Raw genomic sequence first — 20,994 nt, forward strand, 5'->3', positions numbered from 1 at the left:
TGACAGGTTTCCAGATATCAGCAGGGTTAAGATGCAGCCCTCCTGTCTTGCTCACTTCTCAGGCTACTCTAGATTTTGAGCATGAAAAGTTAATCTATTTTTAACACACCTACATGCAAAGCTTCTACTGCAAAGAATCAGCCAAGGGATGAACTCAAACAACATCATCAACAACAACAAGAAAACCCAAACAAACATACAAACAAACCCAAAAAACCCCAAAACCCAATCAGTATTTTTTGGGTTGTATCATGATCGTGGAACCCTCAGCTATGGTCATGAAGAGCTGGAGTCCTTAGCGTATTTAAAGGTTCTACAACACGTGGAGGTTGTGTTGCCACCAGCAGGGTGTCCAGCCGCTCAATCCCAGTGTGAACATAACCTCATTTCCTCACCTCAGGTGCGCTGCTATGAATGGGTACTGCCACAAAGCAAAGCTCATACAACTGGTGTCTACATTTAAAATCTGAATTGAGCCAGAATCTGCAGGTGCTGCCACACACATGCTTATAATGAAACTCAGATGTGCCAAAGTGAGATGGGGCACACTAAGATTCCAGCCCTGTGCTTCCAGGAGAGATCTATCTTGCACAATCAAAATATGCAAACAACATTTGTTTAAAAATGGCAAAAAACTAATTTCCCACACAATTATTTGCTGTGTCACAAATCTGCCATAATGTCATATTTCTCATGGAAGTCTAACAACTCTGGAAAAGAGAAAAACAACTATCTGACTGAAAACAAGATTTAAAAAAAAAGTATAATGAACATTATATGCATAAACCCAAACATACAAAGGACTACCTACCTTCCAGAGGCATAGATCCTGTATTAAGTACTTAGCAAAAACAGAGAGAAAATTCACTTTTCAAGTAACAATACAAAACTATCTATTTCACTGGTTGCAGTTTTAATTTTAAATGACACTTGAAAATATATTTTTATAGATTCTTTCAAATAATTGACAGAAACAGAACACAACAGTAAACTGGATTTCTTACCATTCTTTTGTTGCAACGATTTTGGCTCCATTTTGCTCAGAAGAATACCGATTACAAGGCAGTATCTCAAACCCACTGTCAGTTGCAAACATTCGTAAATAAATAAACACCTGCAATGAAAAAACCCAGTACTTGTCTGTTACCCGAAAAATGAAAGCAGTGAGGAACTCCTTATATAAATAATGAAAGTGAACTGTACAAAAACACACACAAAATGGATACTGGAGCAGGATGCTGTCTGCTGAAATGCATTTCTATGTTTTATAATGTTTCTATACATTTAAGCCGTACATATTATGTTGGTCTTATTTCTTCACAGTGACTTGCAGTAATCCTCACACAGGTATTGAGATTATCCGAAAAGTTTAAGAAAATTAAAGATACCTGGACCAAAATTGGTCCAACTAATGAAAATCAATAATTTTTTTCTTAAAATCACTGAATAGCTGCATTCAAGAAATCTGTTCATATCTTTAAGAACGACTGAGACCTAATAATCTCTGGAAATCCATTTTATTATTTGAAGTTCTGAAAAATGATATTACTTCCACAACAAACCTGGATGGTGAATTCAGAGACTGATGAATTTTTTTTAAGTTGAGGTGTGACTGTGTTACTCTAAAAACCACTCTAACAAAGCAGAACTTTTTCTGCTAAATCTTTCTTGCATTACTAGATTTGGTGCATTTTAAAGTAGGCCACATTCTTTTTGGTTGAACCTTGAAACAACAGACTCATTCTTGAAGAAGCATCTTTTTTTGTTAAGTAAGCAGTACTATGATATTTTTTCCTTTAAACTTTGAGAATCAAAAACTGTTATGCACATACAAAATGGATTTGGGGCATGGGAAGTGGAGAAGGAACAACCCTTATGGGTATAGCCCCCTTGATTTAACAAGGCTACTCCCTTTTCCTTTATCTTCCTTTGTCACCCAGTTGTAAGTAAAAAACCCTAAAACAAACCCCAAAAACCCCCCAAAAAACAAAAACCCCAAACAAACCACAATACAAACAAATAATGAAGGGGGAAAAAATCCTTCCTTTCTAAACTCTGTTTAATAAGAAGCAATGCAAGTTGACAAGGGAAAAAAAAAGAAGGGTGTGTCTAGTTAGGCTTTAAAAATCAAAGGAAGTTTCTCTTAAAAAAACAGTAAAACAACATAACAGAGCACTTGATTGCTTTACTATTGCTAATAGTATTCTTAAGAAATTTTTACTTTTGCTTTGCCTTTCAACCATCTGAAAAAGCACATTAATTACAAATACACCTACATGTTCCTTGAACAACCTTTCCTGCATTTTGTTCTTGTTAAGAAAATAGTGCCGGGCCCAGTCACCTGACGTCAAGGACTTGAAGGCTTTTTCTAAGTGCTCATCTTTCTTAAAACGTTCAATCACCTCTTTGAGTTCTTCTTGCCTTCCTTTAATAGGTCGAAATCTGAAAGAAAAAAATAAAGCTATGCCAGTCCACCATCAGTCATTCTCAATTCTTTCTCAGTTACAGTACACAGCTCTTTTGCTACACATATAAATATTTAACTCCTTGTATAAAGACACTGACCAACCATTGCCAAACCCAAAGCCTTTTTATACTGATGAATTCACTACATGGGTTTATGTGGACTGCAAACTTAACATGTGCATTCATAAAAAATACAGCTCTTAATGACAACACAAGAAGTATCTAGAAATACTAACACATGGCAGATGCTACATCTGTGGAAGATTAAGGTTCCAAAATTCAGTGCAATCATACATTTTTCCCCCCAAACAGGAAATCTTGGGCATGTAAATATCAAAACAAACACCTGTACATTAGCAGAGAATTCTGCCTTCTTCCCAAAGCTTGAGATTTAAGAAAAGCTACCCTTCGTATCTTCAGTGGGAAAAGTAACAGAAAAAAACCTGCATGACTGCCAGAAGTGGAAGCTCCATTTGTGAGCTGCAAAACCACCAAGAGAAAGCAGCACTTAGATATTTTGCCAAATCCCTATAAATTGCCTTTGACTGAGCACATACCCATATATGCTCTGCTTTAGGGCAGAGGTGGGGTGTGGGTATTCTTAAATACATGCCACACCCCAGGGGACTCTTCATAAAGATAAAAATTTACCAGGATCATGAGAAACAGTTTTCTGCAGCTCTTTTTACAACTGGAATGTTCTGCTTACAGAGCATATGACAGAAGTGCTAAACAAACTAAGAGTTTTGAGCAAACATGTAAGAGTAAGTCCTGTTACTTGTTGCTGGAAGTGCATTACTATGCTGATTTTATTTCCTCTTACTTACCAAATGAAATCTGTATTTCATTACAAAAGTAAACAAGGGGGAAAAGAATTCTTGAAGTTGATGGAAGGAAACCTCAATCAACTTGCTCACTGATACCCTGTTTTTTCAATTGCCATATGAACTGGCTTACTGTCACCTTAGAACGCTGAATGTTACAAGTAACTTATTTTCATATGACTACAGAAGATTTTCCTCTTCCACGCAACTTGTATAAAGGAAACAAAAAAGTGTTACCTCCTTCTTTTGTTTCACTTTGTTTCACTAAAATGCTAAGAGTCTAATCAGAACAAAGTAACAACCATGAGAATTCACTTTCCTTCCTTAGAAGGAAGATGCTGTATTTATGCACGTGATACAATGAAGACAGATCTCCTAAGGGCAGAATCAGTTTCAGCAGGTTTTCAGCGTTCCATGCTACTGCTTTTATAAATATCTCAAATCTCCATCTGAAACACTTCCTTGTGACATAACAACTAAGCACCCTTTTAGACCTTTTTGAATCCAGCAAAATTTGTCAATATAAACCTGTGGGCTTTCAGAGGACATGGTGAGTAAGCAGTTCCGAGCGGACATCAGGTTCAGTTCTCTTCTGGCTGGGATATGACATTGAACAAGACAGCAGGAACCAGTCAAGAAACAGATGCCTGCTTACAACTGTAGAACATACCATGCCACGAAGTTTCAAATCAAGTTCTTTAATAAAGAATATGCTTGTATTGTCATCCCAAAAAGCTAACTACCTAACAAGCTGATGAGACCTTATCATGCAAGAAAACTCCCCTAAAACTAGAGATGACACAATCATTATTTTTGTTCTGCAGCACACCAAAGTCTTCCTCAACTTGCCAGTCACACATACAAGTATCTCTGCTCTCCCAAAACCAGAAAGACTTTGCCCAAATTTGATAGTCATAACTCACAGAGCTTCCTCATGCATGAATAGAATTTAAAATAACGTAGCCTGAACTGAACTGACTAGCTTCAGAACAGGACCTGCACTCACTTTCAATTTCAACCAGAAACAACTTTCCCAGCAAGGAGCCAAATGCACTTACACCAGAAGTAGAGAGCTCACCACTCTGCACAAACATGTAACAGTAATATGGCTGCTTACACCTCTATCTGCAAATATTACACAAAGAAAAACCTACAGGATTTCCAGTTAGAATTGGTCTTCAGCTATGTCTGTTCTTGCTGGGCTACATGAATAACTGCCCTCTCTGTTACACTGTATTTCACATGCTGAAATACACAATTTTTTAGCGACGCGACCTGCAGGAGCAAAGATGGGTGGAAAAGCCATCTCATTCAAAATTGCATTAGCACCTGAGACAGCAATGTATGTGCTGATAGACATCATCATACTTATTCATCACCGAGAAGCTTGGTCTAGGCTAGTTAAGAAAGCAGGATCCCAACTGAACCACCAGAGTGAGAAAGAAATACAGATAAAAAAGGAGAGCAGATGCTAAGCTTAACAAGTGTCTCTCAAGACCTAGATAAAAAGAATCAACACCCTCTATTTTCTAGCAATTCAAAGCAAATCTTACAGCCCCAAGTGCTCATATTTTAGGTGTTTCACAACACATTATTCTCAGAGGCTGACTCGATGTCTACCTGCCCAGCTACCTTAGGTAGCTTGGGACTTGGCCCCAGCCCCTGAAGGTCACTGGCGCACCTCCATGGGTCACATTCAGCAGGTGTCCCTATGGATCCTTGTCTCAAGCACCACACTGCTGGTGGAATTAATTTAAGCCATTAGCAGAAACTTTTGTAATGCCATTCCTGCAAGGTAAAATAGTCAGTGTATGCCCAAGACCTTCAAAGGCCAAAAAGATGGCTGGAAACAAGAAAGGGATGAAGGCATTGTAGAACCCCCAAGACAAGACATGGTCAGATGAATGCTGGACTGCATGGCAGACATTTCAAACAGGAACTGGGTTTTTCAAAGAACATGATTCTCTGCACCCAGGGGCTCGAAAATTAATACCAAGGATTCTCTGCAGTGCCTCTGTCAAGAAGTTGTTCTTACACAGTGACAAGACAGAGATAATGAGAAAAAATAAACCGGAATCCAAACAAGCAAGAAGTATCCACAAGTGCATGGAAAGATGCTGGAAACCAACATTATGTTTAACATTTCACTCCAAGGGTTCCCAATCAGATGAAACAGAATGACACTGCGCACCCTGAGCCTGAGCTGGAGGGCTCTTCACAGTTCAACAGCACATCTAAGTTGCACTGAGAGCACATGAAGTTTGTAAGCAGATTCAGAATACTACAGTCCAGACTCCTCGTGAAAAGCTTTAGTCTTTCACAGGTGTATCTCCATATATACTTTAAAAGGTACCTTCTCGTTTGAGACACTGAAGAAACCAAGAAACCCTAGAAGTCCAATATTCCTTAAGAATTTGGGTCGGCTGATAGATACTTCATTTCTCCCAGGAGTATAATTAATTGGTTTATTCATTAGCTTTTTGCAGCCAAAATGCCAATTGATTTTGAGAAGCAACCTTGTATACTACCATTTGGTGTTACAGGGCTTCCACATTTACTCATGACATTAAAAAAACCCAAAAACCTACACATCTGCTGGAAGAATCTCTACACTGTTTGAGCTCCCCCATGAAGAGAGCCTGATAACGCCCCACAGCTAAATGTATACATATAAAATGAGCCAAAGAAACTGACTTTTAAGTATCAGTAAAACAAGTGACTAGTTCAAAGAAGAGAGAAAGAGCACAAGGAAACCAGCAGAACAAACCAGCCAACCCAGTCTCTGGAAAAAAAAAGGCAATTAAAATCAGAATTGTTTATCCAGACTCGTGGTTTCCTCCTCTGAACAGTACCCTTATTAAATTCCAACATGGAAAGTGAATAAGACACATTGCTGTTTGAATCTGCTCACAGATACAGACTCCTTGAGCCACCCTACGAGCAGCTTCACAAGTCAGGTCTCACGGGACATGAAGCCTGCTGCAAGACAGTCAGGTGTTAGAAGTGAGCAAAGAATGAAAACCTCAGCTACGACACGATCTTTAAAGAAATAGTATCAGCCCTTCTTCCTGACAACCTGGAGAACAGAAACTTCTCACACTTCTCTAGAAAATACTTTTTTTTCCCTAGTCAACAAGATCTGATAAAGCTGTGGCTACTGCAGTTTCAAAATCAGATAGAAGATGATCTCGTCCCAATTAAGGGCAAACTGACATGGTCTCAACAAGGAAGACGTAGGAAAATGGCTTGGGGAAGCAAAGCTCTTTCTCTCTCAAGTTTCTCTTACCTCAGGAGTACTTAAAGACTCTTGGAACTCCAAGGTATAAAGCCAAAGGTCAGTGAGATGCTTGCCTATAAAGGAAGTTAAAGGAGAGTTTCTGGTAAGTTCAGAAGCACAGTACCTTGCTCAGTCTCAGTCACTGAGAGCAGTGAGTTTGAACAAAAAGGATAAATGGATCCTGCAAGAGATCCAGTATGGAACTCCAAACAGCATATCAGTGCATGTTAAAGAGTTTTACTTCCAAACCTTCTTTCTTAACTTCTGACTAGGGAACATCAAGAAGAGTGAATTTATCAAAACCATATCAACCCATTAGCCTTTTAACAACAGGCACCTTGTCTGGATGGTATTTCTATTTAAGCAACTCTGGAAAACAGCAAGTTTATGTCCACCAGAGTGGACAGTAGTACCAGAGATTGAGCACAAAAGCTGAAACTGCAAGCCTGTTAAGCATTCAAGATAGCAGAACAAGAATTGAAAATCATCTATTTAAAATAAGCATAAACAACTTACTTAATTAACATAGATTTTGGCTTCCTCCCTGCCCAACCCTGTAGTGTGAGTATTTTTTCCTCAGAGCTCATTATACAAGTTATCATCAACTTGTTCAGCATTTATTGCCAGTGTTTTCGCACAGAAAAAAACTAATGTTCTTTAAAGGCCAAATTTCAAAACAGCACTTTTAATGAAGAAAGTAATCCACATTACTTAAATTTCTTGAACTGACACTAAATACACACCAGTGTGGTCAAAACTCCAATATAGCTGAGAACAGAAATAAAATTCTCACAATTTAGCAAAGAAGTACTTTTAAAAAATAAATATGGGGAAGACAAGAAACCCCCCGAACCAACAACCTAGCACTGTCCTCTAATCCTGTTCTGACACTCCACATGGTAAATTTAATTTAGCAGTTAACATGACCACTGGATGCAAGCCATTCCATGTTTTGAAAATGTAACACTTTTTGTTGAAGCTAAAAGTACAAATAAAAAAAACTATAAAAGTAAGGTGGGTGGGTGTTGGTTTGAAAGGCAAGGCATGGTTGTTTAGGGTGGTTTTTTTGGCTGTGATTTTTTTTAAAAATTCAAAACATTCGGGAACATCAAAACAGTTGGTTCCAATGTAATCACTGTGTGATTTATATACAATGAAGGAAGACAATCAGGAGCAAGGTAAAGGACTTTACTGAATTAAGCTGTCAGTGAAAATAATCTAGAAAAAATGGAAAAATCAGATTTTATGCAAAAGTCAAAAACAGTGTTGTAAAGCACCCAGACACTGAGGTCTGAAGAATGTAAAAGCTTCACTTTGAACCAGGTTACCACCACAAAAGAGTTGTGTACCTCTAATCCAGTATCTCCATAGCACTACAACCCTGAAGCTGAACTGTATGGCCACATAACCTTATTCAGCAGAACCCACATCACTTTTTCAGCCTCCAGACCTTACTCAAGATGAATACTGAACTCTTCAATTATTCTATTGAAATGAGCTAAAGAACGCAGGGAAGATTGAGCACACGCTCATAAATGCAATGGAACTGCTTTGTGCTTTTTGTCTCACTGCCTAGTGGTGACTCTAAGGGATGAAGAGTGATGTACCCTGTCAAGTTTGGTCACCTAAGTCAGTGACTGCTCTTGAGGCAGTGTTGAGAGAAGCAGCTTCCTGTACATCATCCCCAAGCACTTAACGTTTCCAATGGAAAACACAGAAATTCTGAAGGCTTGGTCCTTTAGTCCCATGTAATCAGACAAAACCACCCACATCACACACCTGCTTGTAACTTCACTAAGAGCAGCAAACAGACCACAACATATCTGACTTCCTAAACAATTTGCAGATCTGGAGACACATTGGAAGTGCTCTCAGTATCCCCTAGCATGATGCTGGTGCTTTAGGGAACCAGGAGACAACACTGCCTGGTAACAGCAGCAACACGACTGGGAGTCTGGCTTAAGCTTTAAACAGTAACACCTTGGTATGTGAGATAGGATAAAGCGCAGATTAGCCAATAAGGCATGTGACTTCAAGATTCAGTGCTCAGCCTAGGGAAAAGCACCCAAAAATAAGAAATGGTAAGACTGGCAAGAACTCACTTGGCATTTTACAAGTGTCAGTTTTAATCTCTAGTGTTTGTAAACTTTCAACCCAGGAAGTGTAGCTTGCAAAATGAGTTTTGTTTTTTACCAGAACAAACAAAGGCTGATATAACAGGATTTCTACAAGAAGCAACAAAACCTCTTAGAACAGTGATACTTGACAAGAACATACTTTCTAAGACATGGGGTTTCTTTTATTAACTGCTAAGCTGCTATTCTGTTGAGATAAGAGCTACAAAATTGATGAAAGAATGACAATTGAGACTGTAAAAAGGGTTGGAAACTCTGAAAACATCCTGCTTTCTCTGGGAAATCCAAGAGAATGAAAAAAAATACTTTTGGGTAAAGCCACTGAGGACACTTCCAGAGCTACATGTTATACTGTCCTACAAATCCCAAGTGACAAGAAAACATTTCAGAGGAACACTGGACAATCACATTAGGGGATTCAGTTGTGAGCTTTTAAGAAACAGTCTTCACTTCTTTCAGACATTCCTGACTTGACAGTTTACAGAGCCAACAACCCTGTTTCCAAGATGGTGGGCATTCACAAACTGCAGGACTTTATTTTTATACACTCAGAAAATACCTCCAAACCAAAACAAAAAAACCCAGCAAGTAAAGTAACAGTCATGTTCTTGTCATCATGCTACCATAAGATCATTAACTCAATATAAAGAGGATGGAAAAAAAGGACATTTCAACATCAACCTATATACTTTCCTTTTTTTATGGTTTTTTTTCTTCAATCAATATACTCCGGACAAATCAAATTTACAAACTCTTCAACTGGAAGAATTAAGTAGAAAAAGTGCTCACAGAAAAGACACTCATGCATACAAAAGTACAGACCTGGCTTCCAAGGTAAGGGGAAGAACTTCAGTAAGTGATCATCAACCTACAGTGGGCTGCAAAAATACAAACCTCTTACATGTTTCCAACACAGCACAGCAGAACAGTGGCACAGACACTTTCACAGGGCATCTTCAAACAAATCAGAACAAGGGAACAGGAAATCTTTGCTTGCCACCATAACTGGCTGTTGTATTTTCAGCATACCTCCACACACAAACTGTGTAACTGATATGACTCTGTGGCACTGAAGCAGAAGATGCCCAAACATAAGCTGCAAATCTTCAATTCTACTACCTTATAATATTTGGGTACTAGCACCTAGCATTTTGGAAGCAGTAGTTTTTTCACACCTGCTTTCCCCTCTCCTTCCCTCAAAGCCATTAAAACAACAGTATGGAGCTCTAGAAAGTCTACAGTTTACTAGATGGAAAAAGATAATCTAAGCATCAAGCCACAGTAACAAGCATGTGTCATCACTGCACCAAAAAGATAAACAAGAACTATGCTGATGCCTGGACTTTAATTACTAAAACATCAGAAACTTTCTCAATAGGACAATATGATAGAGGCAGAAGGTGTGCATCTGGTAGGAGTTGTAAGCCTCACCTAAGTACTTCCCATAGTGCTCCAAGATTATTAACTACTGTCCTTGAAGTCTGCCTGTAATGTTCTCCAAGTCTGAGAAAGGAAGAAATACACGATGGTCTTTGTGTAGCTTTTTGATTCAAAATAGTAATTAAATAAGTATTTTAGTTGACAACCTACCAACATAAAACAACATCCATGAAAGTAGCTTTTCCAACTATTAAACAATGACTACATCATTTCCACAGCAAAAAGCATAAGAACTAACATCCTGTGCAAAACTTGCAGACTATCATTCATGCAAGAGAACAAAAAAATCCTTTCAGCATATATTCTTAGCTTGATTAACTGATGAAAATACAAAGACACTTCAAACTGAACTGTAAGAATATCTGCCTGGACTGTGCTACTGTAACCAACAGCAGGGAGGGAAGAGTTAAAACTCCAATATCCTTCTTAAAGGTGGATGTTGCACTCTCCAGCAAAAAAGGAAAGATCTCTTAGGGGTAAGTCTTTACTGTTATTAGAACCACACTGTTTCAATTTCATGTGTAGCTGATGCTTTCAGGCTATACCAACAACTATTTATGTCTTGTGACAACAGCAATTCATCTAGCAGTCATTTTTGAATCAATCAGTTCATTGCATACATGCAATTTGCTTAACTGATACTGTGTGCATGTGACTGTGCTTCATAGGTATACTGTCCTTCAAAAATAGTCACAGCAACAGTTTGAAGGGCTGAGAGTCTGTTTCCCATGATGTGCTGCCAGGAAACTCCAGCTCTTATTATTGCACAGTAGCAAGCAATACAATTCCTGTCCTTAGAAACTTAAAGTTTATATACAGTTTCTCCATTGAGCTATTAATACAAATCTTGCATGCAGACAAGCTTAAGAAAGATCTACAGAACAGAGTTATCATCAGTGATACATCTGCAGCAGAGGGAGAAGCACAAACAGCTAAACCCTGAGACCACACAGAATGCAAAATCAAAGCATTCAGACGGATGTGTAACAGTGCAAAAGTAAGTGCAACTCTGGTAAGCAAGTTTCCAGCTGGCACACTCATTGATCTCCTCCATACAGACACATCTGAGTAGCAATTCCTTCAGCAGGGGTCTGCCAGAACTTCAGATCGAGTAGCACCAACACTGAACTGCTCAGGAGCTACATCTTTCTTCCGTTGTTTAAGAGTAAGGAAGGAAAAATAAAGCATCCAGCAGATGGAATAAACACAAAAGTTACCAAACACTGGCTTCTGCCGTTGAATAATTTCAAATGACTACTGGTTTCAAACTTACAATTGGTTAACTGTTTAAGTTAGAAAACGGTGCCTATTATCAGCCTGTTCTACTGCACAAATACATGAGACTAATGGAAAGCCCTATGATGGAGCACTGTGAGACACTGCATTTGTAGTGCTGAGTTCCAGACCCACATGCAACACCATTTTAAAGGCAGAAGCTACTCGCAAATTTACATTCTTTCACTTTCTTAAAACACGCACAAAATTCCACGGTTTTGCTGATTTACATCAACTAAGAAGATGAATTCTCTTCTAGAAAAATAAAGACAAGTTACCTAGTATTCATTTTGTGTGTCTGAAAACCTAAATAGGGATCAAGAACCAAACTAGTTGCTAGGTCATCATTTTCACAGAGTTCCTTGGCAGACATTCCAGAGGAAGGCACATAACGACTTTGTCCCTCAAATCCTGAAGCACTGCTACCTGCAAATAAGAGAGCACAAATTAGATATCACTTAAGGGATATTATAGAGCCCAGCTACATTTGGGGACAGACAGACACACAGGCTGGAGGCAAAAAATACAGAACAGTTGAGGAAGATGATGAAGTACCTGGAGAAGCAGAATAAAGGACTGTAAAGGACATCTGAATAAAGGACTAATTTGCATTTAATCCTTCATCCCAGACCAATAGCAAAAATAAGAATCCATATTCCTTAAAACCTTTTTTAAGGTTTTAAGGAGCATGACTGCAGAACGGCTATTGATGTGACTTGATTAAAAAATGGGGTTTACTTCTACAAGGGTATTCACTGAAAATTGGGCAAGTACTTCAAATGATGTTATCCACTTCAAATCATACTAGTTGTCACTTAGTGCCAATCATGCATTTTATAGTTATAACAGTTGAAAATTAATTTACACCCAGTTATTCTTACTTGACTTTTAAAGCGATCTGAAGAAATCTACACTCCTGAAGGGACTTAACGCATCCAGAAAATACATACATAACTAATATTTCTATGTTAGCTCCATGCTGACTGCAGACCTCCCTCATGAATTAGGTAAGACAGCAGCCTGGCTGGCAAACTAGGAAGTGAATCATAGCACTAAGCAGCAGAAACATATACATACATCTGCTTGATCTTCTCTCAACTCCATTTTTGCCTGTCTTTGGATTCTCCTTTCCTGCATGCTGCAATTTGGTCTGTGTGTGGTCATTAGACGACTTGCTTCCACTTCTCCGGCCATTCACTACCATGTTCTTGGATTCTCCCAGCCACTTCATACCCACAGACAATCTGACTCAGTTGCATTTAGTCACTTTTCAAAAGGCTTGGAGAAGTGGATGAATAAATTCAGTTCCAATTCCTACTGGAAATAAAACAAACATGATTAGAACTTACTGGGAAACTTTTTTCAAGATACAGCATTAAAAAAAATAGTAATAATACCCCAGCAATAATAATTGTAGTAAAAGAAAACTGAAACACATCCTCACCCCCAACCCCCAAAGAAATGGTGGGGAAAGGTGGGAGGAAAGATGGCCATCTGCATTTGCATCAGGAAGAAAGAAAAGCCATTCATTAGCACCAGTACACAGAACTGTGAACAGGTGAAGTACTGTCCTACAACTTACAATGGCATCTGGCAGCAAGGACGGAATTCTGGAGCTGATAAATTGCTAAGGGCAGCTCATCTTTAAGAGCTGGACTATACCCACAGAGATACCTGTACAAGCTTACGTACATGTGGGTTAACATGTCCACAGCTATGTGACTCCAGACCCAGAGCATTTTCAAATACACACCCAATAACGATTCTATCTCCTAATAGATAAAACTAATAACCTACTGGGAACTCTACAGCAAAGACCATTTCACATGCATCCTCCAAGAACTAAAGATGAGCACAGTTTAGAAGAAAAAAGGAAAAAACCCAAGCAGAAAATGGACATTTTTGGAATGGGGTTAAGGGAAAAATGTTAGATCTTTATTCAAAAATCAGAGCCCAAGAAACCCTCAATGATGACCTAGAGAACCCAGGCTACTATTCTTACTATTCCATTTTGACAAAACAAACCAGTCACAACACACCTGGTTCAACATGCCAATACTAAGCGAGGTCAGAAACAGAGTTGCAATTTTACAGTACATAAATGTCTAGCAAAGCAAATGCTAGTTTTTGCCCGTAGTCTCAATGTCTTTTGCATAAATAATTATAAGAAAGCTAATAATGTTTTTGTACACAGTTGTGTCTCACTCTGTATAACTTGCAGGAAAAGATCCGATTTACAAAATTATTTTACAATTGCACTTACACATTAGTAATTCATTCTCTTGATTTTAATTCACCCTTCTCCCTACTGCTTCCTCACAAAGAAATAAATTGTGCCTTTTCATTTTACTGCAATTATATAAAAAAAGCAATGCTCCGCTCACAGCTGGTAACAGGCCATTGCAACACACATTTCAATCTGATGGAAGAAATGGAACAACAAACTAAGAGATGTTAGAAATACTGTCTTTTGTGGAACTTCTGCTTTTTATCAGGTAAGAGCAGTAAACGACTAGATTTGTGTTAGACACCTGTGTGATCCAGCTACCTAAAGAAATGTTTATGGCCAGATGATTTGTAATTAAGTTATTTACAAAGAAGCAGAAGACTGAGGCAATTAAGGAAACACAGTAAAGACAAGCGTGTTGTATATTTACAGAAGCATTGGCTCAAGCATCTTACCAGAACACATCACCCAGGAATGGACAGGTTTTAGAACCTTTTACAAATTGATAAAGAAGGGCAGTAAAGACTATCAACAAAGTGTAACAGAATCACACTGAGCAAAACCTGGCTCAGTTACTGCATCAATATCAAGAAAAAGAATTGAAATAGTTTCAGTGGACAAAGAATTTTCTTGCTCCCAGTAATAGAAGGGATTTTCTTTAACCTCAAGATGAATTCTATTCATTCAACTATAGGTAGACCTAGCTCTTTTACAAAGTACCACCAAAACACCCTTGGATAGGCTTTTTTTTATTTCACAGAGCTTGCTGATAACATACACATGTAAGTTTATCATAACATACATCTGAAAAAAAAAACAAACCACCAAAACTTCAAAACCAACCAAACAACCCCCTTAAACTTCCTTGTTAAGCATCCCACCTATCAGAAAAGCAACTCTGTGAAGATCTGCCACTGGCTGACTCTGATGTAAACTCTCAAACTTCTCTTTTCTTACACTGCCATCTATTAATTTTACAGGTCTATATACTCTAATTAACCCCCATTCTGCCATGTTTTTGTAACAGTGGTAATGAAAAGCATTAGAACAGAAACTACATTAAAGACCTGCATGAAATTCAGTCTTGGTATCTTTGTACACCAGGACTGAACTCCACGCTGTGCTTGCTACAGCCCAAAAGCAGGACAGGTGAATGAAACTCCCATGAAGTCAGAGTGTAGGTGAACGCTGTATTGTATCCAGCAGTCTGGGGGAAATGCTTACTGTGCTACTTTCTGACAATCACCAGGTCCAGCAGCCACAGTGGGCTGAAGGAAAGGCGTTCTCTGCACAGAGAAGGAAACACACCTCTCACAAGGGCCCTTTGGGCAGGGTGAGTACTGTCTGTGCTAACTCACTTCTGCTTAACCAGGAACAGCAATGACAAGGAAGGGACCACTGCAAAGATAAGCAGCAACGTGGCCACAGAATGATACTCAAACTGTACTAAACATTAGGAAAAACACTTTGTTCTGCTCCAAAAGAGATTGATATAGACAGCAACATAAGTCCTCCTCAAACAAAATCAGGCCATTTAGTGATGCATAGCAAAATTCTGGTAAAAAATCATTATTTCTTTGGGCTCATCAGCCTAATGAGCAAGAAAACCTCTGTCTCAATCTCCTGCTCCCTCTATTTTCTGATATCAGCCAAATGACAAACTTGAAGACTGCAAGTGTGCTTCTTCAGCCACTATTCAATAGGACAAGAGGCAGTGGGCAGAAAGAGGTGCACAGAAGTTCCACCTGAATACGAGGAAGAACATCTTTACTGTGCAGGTGAACAAGCACTGGAACAGGCTGCCCAGAGAGGGTGTGGAGTCTCCCTCACTGGAGATATTCAGGATCTATCTGGACACAGCTCTGTGCCATGTGCTCTGGGATGGCCCAGCCTGAGCAGGAAGGTTGGGCCAGAGGACCCATTGAGGTCCCTTCCAGCCTGACCCATTCTGTGACTCTGCGATTCCTTCTCCCAGTACCCAAAATCAGCTTTCCAGACATGATACCAAAAGCCAAAAACAACAGCAAGGATTCCTTTCCCCGTGAATATCTCAGCTGCTAATGCCAAGAGAAAACCTGAAAGGAAGGAAGAGATGCACCACTAACCACCACCGTGTGGTACTTATATCTTCTGACGTGATTTATTCTCACTGCTTTCTACATCAGATTCATACTGACAAGTCCTTTAGGAATTGAGGGAGAAAAGGCAGAGATGAACACTATCTTCCCATTCAAGAAAACACTCAAATATACTTACACCACCACATACTTCGAAACTCTCGCTACAGAGCTCTGCCATCAAAATCTAGCACCACACCTGGACCACTTAGGACTTCAGGTTTACTACAACCGTGAAGTTTACCGGCACAATTAGAGCTTCCAAGGGACCTTTTGCATTTCAATATAAATGACCACAATGCTGCTTTAACCCTTTATTAATAACACCACTACTCTTTAAATCACACTGCCTTTAGCAATTGTATTATGCTAGTTTGATAGGCACATTTCCTCAAATGCCACAATATAGCTCAATTGCATTTGGTACTTCTCACTGAGGTATCTGGCATTTCATTGCAACAGTACTCTTAAAAATGAAAACTGAAGCACTAACACAATTAGTACAGACAGACAACAGACCTTCTTTAAAATATAGCTTATGGATTTTTAAAAAAAATTATTTTTAAGAACTCAAACACCTACAGTTTGGCTTGCTTGTCTTTTTTTTTTTAATTAACAATAGCTGCAACAAAGTTTTCCTTAACAAGACAGTGACCTAAAGCAAATATAGGACATACACACAAACAAACAACAAAAAAAAACCAAACCAAAACAAAAAAACCCAAACAAAACAAAACCAAACAAAAAAAAATCAACCAACCAACCAACCAAACAAAAAAAACCCAAAACCAAACCAAACAAAAAACCCAGCCTCAGCTCTTCTAGACAAATCAGAGGTATCAAGAGAAAAGCAAAGGCTTCATTATTGGTAACCCTACGAAAAGTAAACAGACCTTGGAATTTGGGAAGCAGAGCAAAACTGTGCAACTAGTTTTCCTATGGGATCACCAGAATAAAAATGACTGATCAAAATCAAAGCTGAAGGAAAACCTGCACAGCTTTAAGGAGCTATTCAGAACAGTCTCAAGTCTTGTTGAAGAGACTTGAGAGTAGTGAATCTGAAGGTTCAGTAAACCAGACCCCCAGAAAATGTTTTTGATTGGTTCTTTTCAGCTAATTAGTGCTGAGAATAAGCTCAGTGCAGAACTGGACATGGATCAATAATGGCATGGGGAGGCTGTAAGACTGTGTCAAAACTGACTAAGGTCAGTCCAGACTGTTGCAGAACTACAGCCCCAGGATGCAGGTTTGGGAGAGCACACCTGGATCCAAAACTGACCCAAACCCAGGCTCCAGTCTCCCACCAATAGCTTGGCTATTTGGCATTCATTCCCCTTTTTTTCTTGCGCAGCCACACGATTTTTGTGTATCAGTTTGGATACTAATCCAAGCACAGCACAGGCACAGAAGCAATCCAGTACCAGCACTAAATGAGTGTCAAAGAGCAAATTACACTTGAGCAGCTCCTCCTCTGCCCTGCCATGTCCCCCACTGGGTGCTCTCTCAGGGTGGGGCTGAGCACAGCACCCCAAAGCCTGTGTGATTCCCTCAAGTCACTGCAACAACTCCAGCGTGCAGAAGTCACAGAGACAATACAAAAGCTCGGCTGCTTCCAGGAGAGGGAGAACCTCCTTCCTCCCACTTGCCAATTCACACAAACACTTTCACCAACGCCAGTGCTCCGTGGACTTCTCCATGACCCAAATTAGCTCTCTGTGTGTGCAGCTGTATGACTTACACAGGTTCAGGTTCGGTTTGGGGCAGCCCCACCATGGCTGGGTCAAACAGTTCAATGAAGACTTCAAACCAGTGTAACTCCAAAAGGAGCACTGCTGCTCCCCCAGCTGCTTGTACCCTCTTCCATGCCATCCCCCCTCAGTGCCAGCGAAACAAACGCAGAGCCAAGAGACATGAAAGATTTGGTCACTGAATCAGGGGTGTCACCAGACAAATCTGAACCTGGCGGGCTTGAACCAAGAGTGGATGTTATGGGGCAGGGGGAACACACAAGGTCAGGGAAGTGGTCAGGAGAACTTCAGCTGGGACTTCTTTGCATCCTCAAACCATAGCTCTGCTTTGGCACAAGAGTATCACACCTGACACTTACCATGCTGACTTGGGCAACAGTCTGTTGCCTTAAAGCATGTGCTGTTTCCAGGGAAGAGCATACTGGGAAGTGTAGTCCTGGAATAGGACAGTGCTAACAGAGCAAAAAAAGCATTCAAGAGCCTAATCAGTCCTGTTACTGAGTATACAAGGATACATCATCCCACTCATTCATTTAAATGCAATACATTAAGCAATTGCTTTAACGAAGTCTGAATTTCCAGTTTGTGAGCTCCAGTGGGTATAAAGCAGAGATGTCTGTGTCTAGCTGGTCCTAATAAGAAAACAGCCTGATAAAGAAACAATAACATCCAACTTTTCAACCAAGTAAGTCTTGATTTCCTCCCATATTGTTACTTGAAAGGAAGAAAGCAAAGAACTGAACAGTTCAGTGTTAATGAAAATTGAAGCAGCTGCATCCCTAGTTATAGTGGTCAGATTATGGAAACAAGGCATAGCTCCATGAGAACTTATCCTACAATACATTTTAATCTCATTGATAAAAACTTGCCAGTATGTATTTATAGTTACACTATTAAACACTAATCATATTGCCGTCTCATATCACAGAATCAATTAGGTTGGGAAAGACCTCTGAGATCATCGAGTCCAATCTGTGACTGAACACCACCCTTTCAACTAGACCATGGCACTAATTGCCACGTCCAGTCTTTCCTTAAACACCTCCGGGGACGGTGACTCCACCACCTCGCTGAGCAGCCCATTCCAATGTCTAATCACCCCTTCTGTGAAGAAATTCTCGATGTCCAAGCTAAACCTCCCTCGGCACAACTTAAGACTGTCGTCTTGTCCTGAGACACGTTGCTCTGCACTGAATTTAACGCACCAGAAAACTCCACAAAGTTCTACACTTCAGGTTCTCACACTGCCTGTGACACACCCTGGCAAAACACCACGCACTCTCCCTCTCACCGGTTTTCGCGACTCCGAGAGTAACGTCTTAAAGGTAACTTCCCTTTAAAGTTTCAGATACAGATATTGGGCAAATACGTGCCTTTTACGCCTTCCCTAATGGCATGTATCCTCCGATAAAAAAAAACACAAAAAACAACCCCAACCAGAAAAACATACCATAAAACCCCCAAGGCAACTAGTCCGGCGGTTCCATCAAACCGAGACAAGATCGAGAGGGTCACTAAAGCCATCAACCCAGAGGCAGAAGGACTGGAACTGGCAGAAACTCCCGGCCCGGAGCGTAGGGCCGGCCCGGCGGAAAGGGGAGCGGGACCGGGTCCGGCCCGGGCGGCGCCGCCCCCGCGCCCGCTGCTGCCCCCTGGCGTTCTCCGCGCGCCGGCGCCGCCGCACGCCCCGGCCCCGCGCGGCCCCCACCGCCCCCGGCCCCGGGGCCCGGCCCCGCCCGCGGCCGCCCCTCCGCCCGTGGGTCCCCGCTGCGCCCGCCGCCGTCAGCGCCCCGACAGCCGCCCCCGCCCTGCCCGCGGCGGCCCCGCACGCTGCCGGACCCCGGGCGCGGTTCCTCACGGCCCCCCCGCGCTCAGGGGCGCAGCCCTCTCACAGCCCCGGCGTCTCCCCTGCCCCACAGAGCACACACAGACCCTCCCCAGAGACCCAAACTCACCGCCCCGCACTGGGGTCCCCCGCCGCCGGCGCTGCCCCCGCTACCACCGGGGGAAAATGAATCATCAAAGGCAAGGGTGCGGGAGGAGGGGGGGGGAGGGGGAAGGGAGGAAGCTGAAGGGGGGAAAGTGAAGACCGAGCCAGGGAGGGGCGGAGCGGGGAGAAAAACTAAGGAAGGGGAGAGAAAAAAAAAAGCGGCGATAGTGATAAAAAATAATTCCAAGTGGGGGGAGGAAAAAAAATGGCGGATTAAAATCCAAGATGGCGGCACCGAGGGGCGAGCGGCGCAGGGGGGAGGCGGCGGGGAGAGCCGCCTGGAGATCCCTCCGCCGCGCCCCGCGAGAAAGAGTCCCCCGGGCTCCCCCGCAGAGACCCCGCGGGGTGGCGGCGCGGGCCGGCCGCCGCTTCCTCGTCCTTCTCCTCTTTCCCTGCGGGGAGCCCTCGTTCCGCCGCCCTGCCGAGCCAGGCGAGCGCCGCGCTGGCCGCCGCGTCCCGAAGTTTCTTCTTGTTCCTCCCGGCGGAGCTCGCGACCTCCTCGCCCCGTCCGGGGAGACGCCGAGTGCCCCTGCGCTCCCGGCGGCGGAGGGACACCGCGGACACCCGCCGCCGCGCACTCCCGCCGCCGCGGAAGGATACACCTCTCGCAGAAAAAAACAGCCCGCCCCCAGCCGCGCCGCTCCCCGCCACCGCTTCACCGCGGGCGGCGCGGGGGCAGTCGGGGCAGCGCGTCCGGCCGCGGAGCGGGGACGGCGGCGGCCGCGGGGCCCATGACCTCCCGGCGCGGCGGAGGGATCCCGCCGAGGGAGGGGGAACGAGGCCCGGGCCGCCCCGCACGGCCGTGTGTGCGGGAAGAAGTGCCGCTCCGGGATCCCTCCGCGCGGTGCTGCCCTTTAAACGCGGGGGACTCCCCGCCGCGGGGCGCGCACCGGGATGGAGCCGGGATGTGTTTCCTTGTGGCGCCTCACGGGTCCCTTGCCGTGCTGGCCTTGGGGGGTCTGAGAGGCGACAGTTCGCCGTGCCCCGCCTGAGAGGGGAGTGGGACCGCAAACTCAGCTCTTCCGGCACCTGCTTCCCCCCGCACCGCTGCCTGACAGAGGCATTTAAAAATGGCCCCCGTGGGCTGGAGGGGCTGGGACGGCACCTCCCTCCCCTCCCCTCCCCTCCGCGGGGCAGCGCTGAAGGCAGCGGCGGCGGGGCCGGCAGCGGGCGGTGGCCGCGGCCCGCACGGAGCGGTGGCGGCGGGAGCGCCCCCCGGCGGCGGGGCCTGGCCCTGCCCCCGCGCCCGAACAAAGGCGGCGGCGCCAGTGTCGCGCCCTGTCGCGATAGCGGGGCGGGGAGTGACGGCTGCGATAGCGCCCGAGGGCAGGAACGGGCAGAATTACGCACGCTTGTGGGGAAAAAAAGCTTGTTAGTGCAGTAGCTGTAGAGCCGTACTACAGTGGCGGGGCTTGGAAAGCTCGGAGGCCAGCGTTTTCCTGCTGGACCTTCAGGAATTCTGTGATGTGCATGATGTTTCATGCTGCATATTCTG

The 20,994-nt window shown here is 42.8% G+C and overlaps 1 protein-coding gene across 3 annotated transcripts in view; it reads right to left on the bottom strand.

Annotated features, from left to right (window-relative positions):
- KMT5B (lysine methyltransferase 5B) overlaps positions 1–20,072 on the bottom strand; it is a 28,018-nt gene extending 7,946 nt beyond the window's left edge. Inside the window, exons 1-5 of one of the 3 annotated variants that reach the window (XM_066551741.1) lie at positions 19,465–20,072; positions 12,495–12,731; positions 11,696–11,843; positions 2,277–2,442; positions 1,005–1,114 (exon numbers count right to left, since the gene is read on the bottom strand). In XM_066551741.1, the coding sequence (XP_066407838.1) occupies positions 1,005–1,114; positions 2,277–2,442; positions 11,696–11,843; positions 12,495–12,648 (578 nt within the window). In that variant the 5' untranslated portion in view covers positions 12,649–12,731; positions 19,465–20,072. Of the gene's footprint in view, positions 1–1,004; positions 1,115–2,276; positions 2,443–6,576; positions 6,612–11,695; positions 11,844–12,494; positions 12,732–19,464 lie in introns of those variants that run through there. The other 2 variants (XM_066551742.1, XM_066551743.1) reach the window with 2 other exon arrangements.
- Between the last annotated feature and the right edge of the window lie 922 nt (positions 20,073–20,994).

Source organism: Molothrus aeneus, chromosome 6 (assembly GCF_037042795.1).
Source record: "Molothrus aeneus isolate 106 chromosome 6, BPBGC_Maene_1.0, whole genome shotgun sequence".
NCBI classification, from domain to species: domain Eukaryota; kingdom Metazoa; phylum Chordata; class Aves; order Passeriformes; family Icteridae; genus Molothrus; species Molothrus aeneus.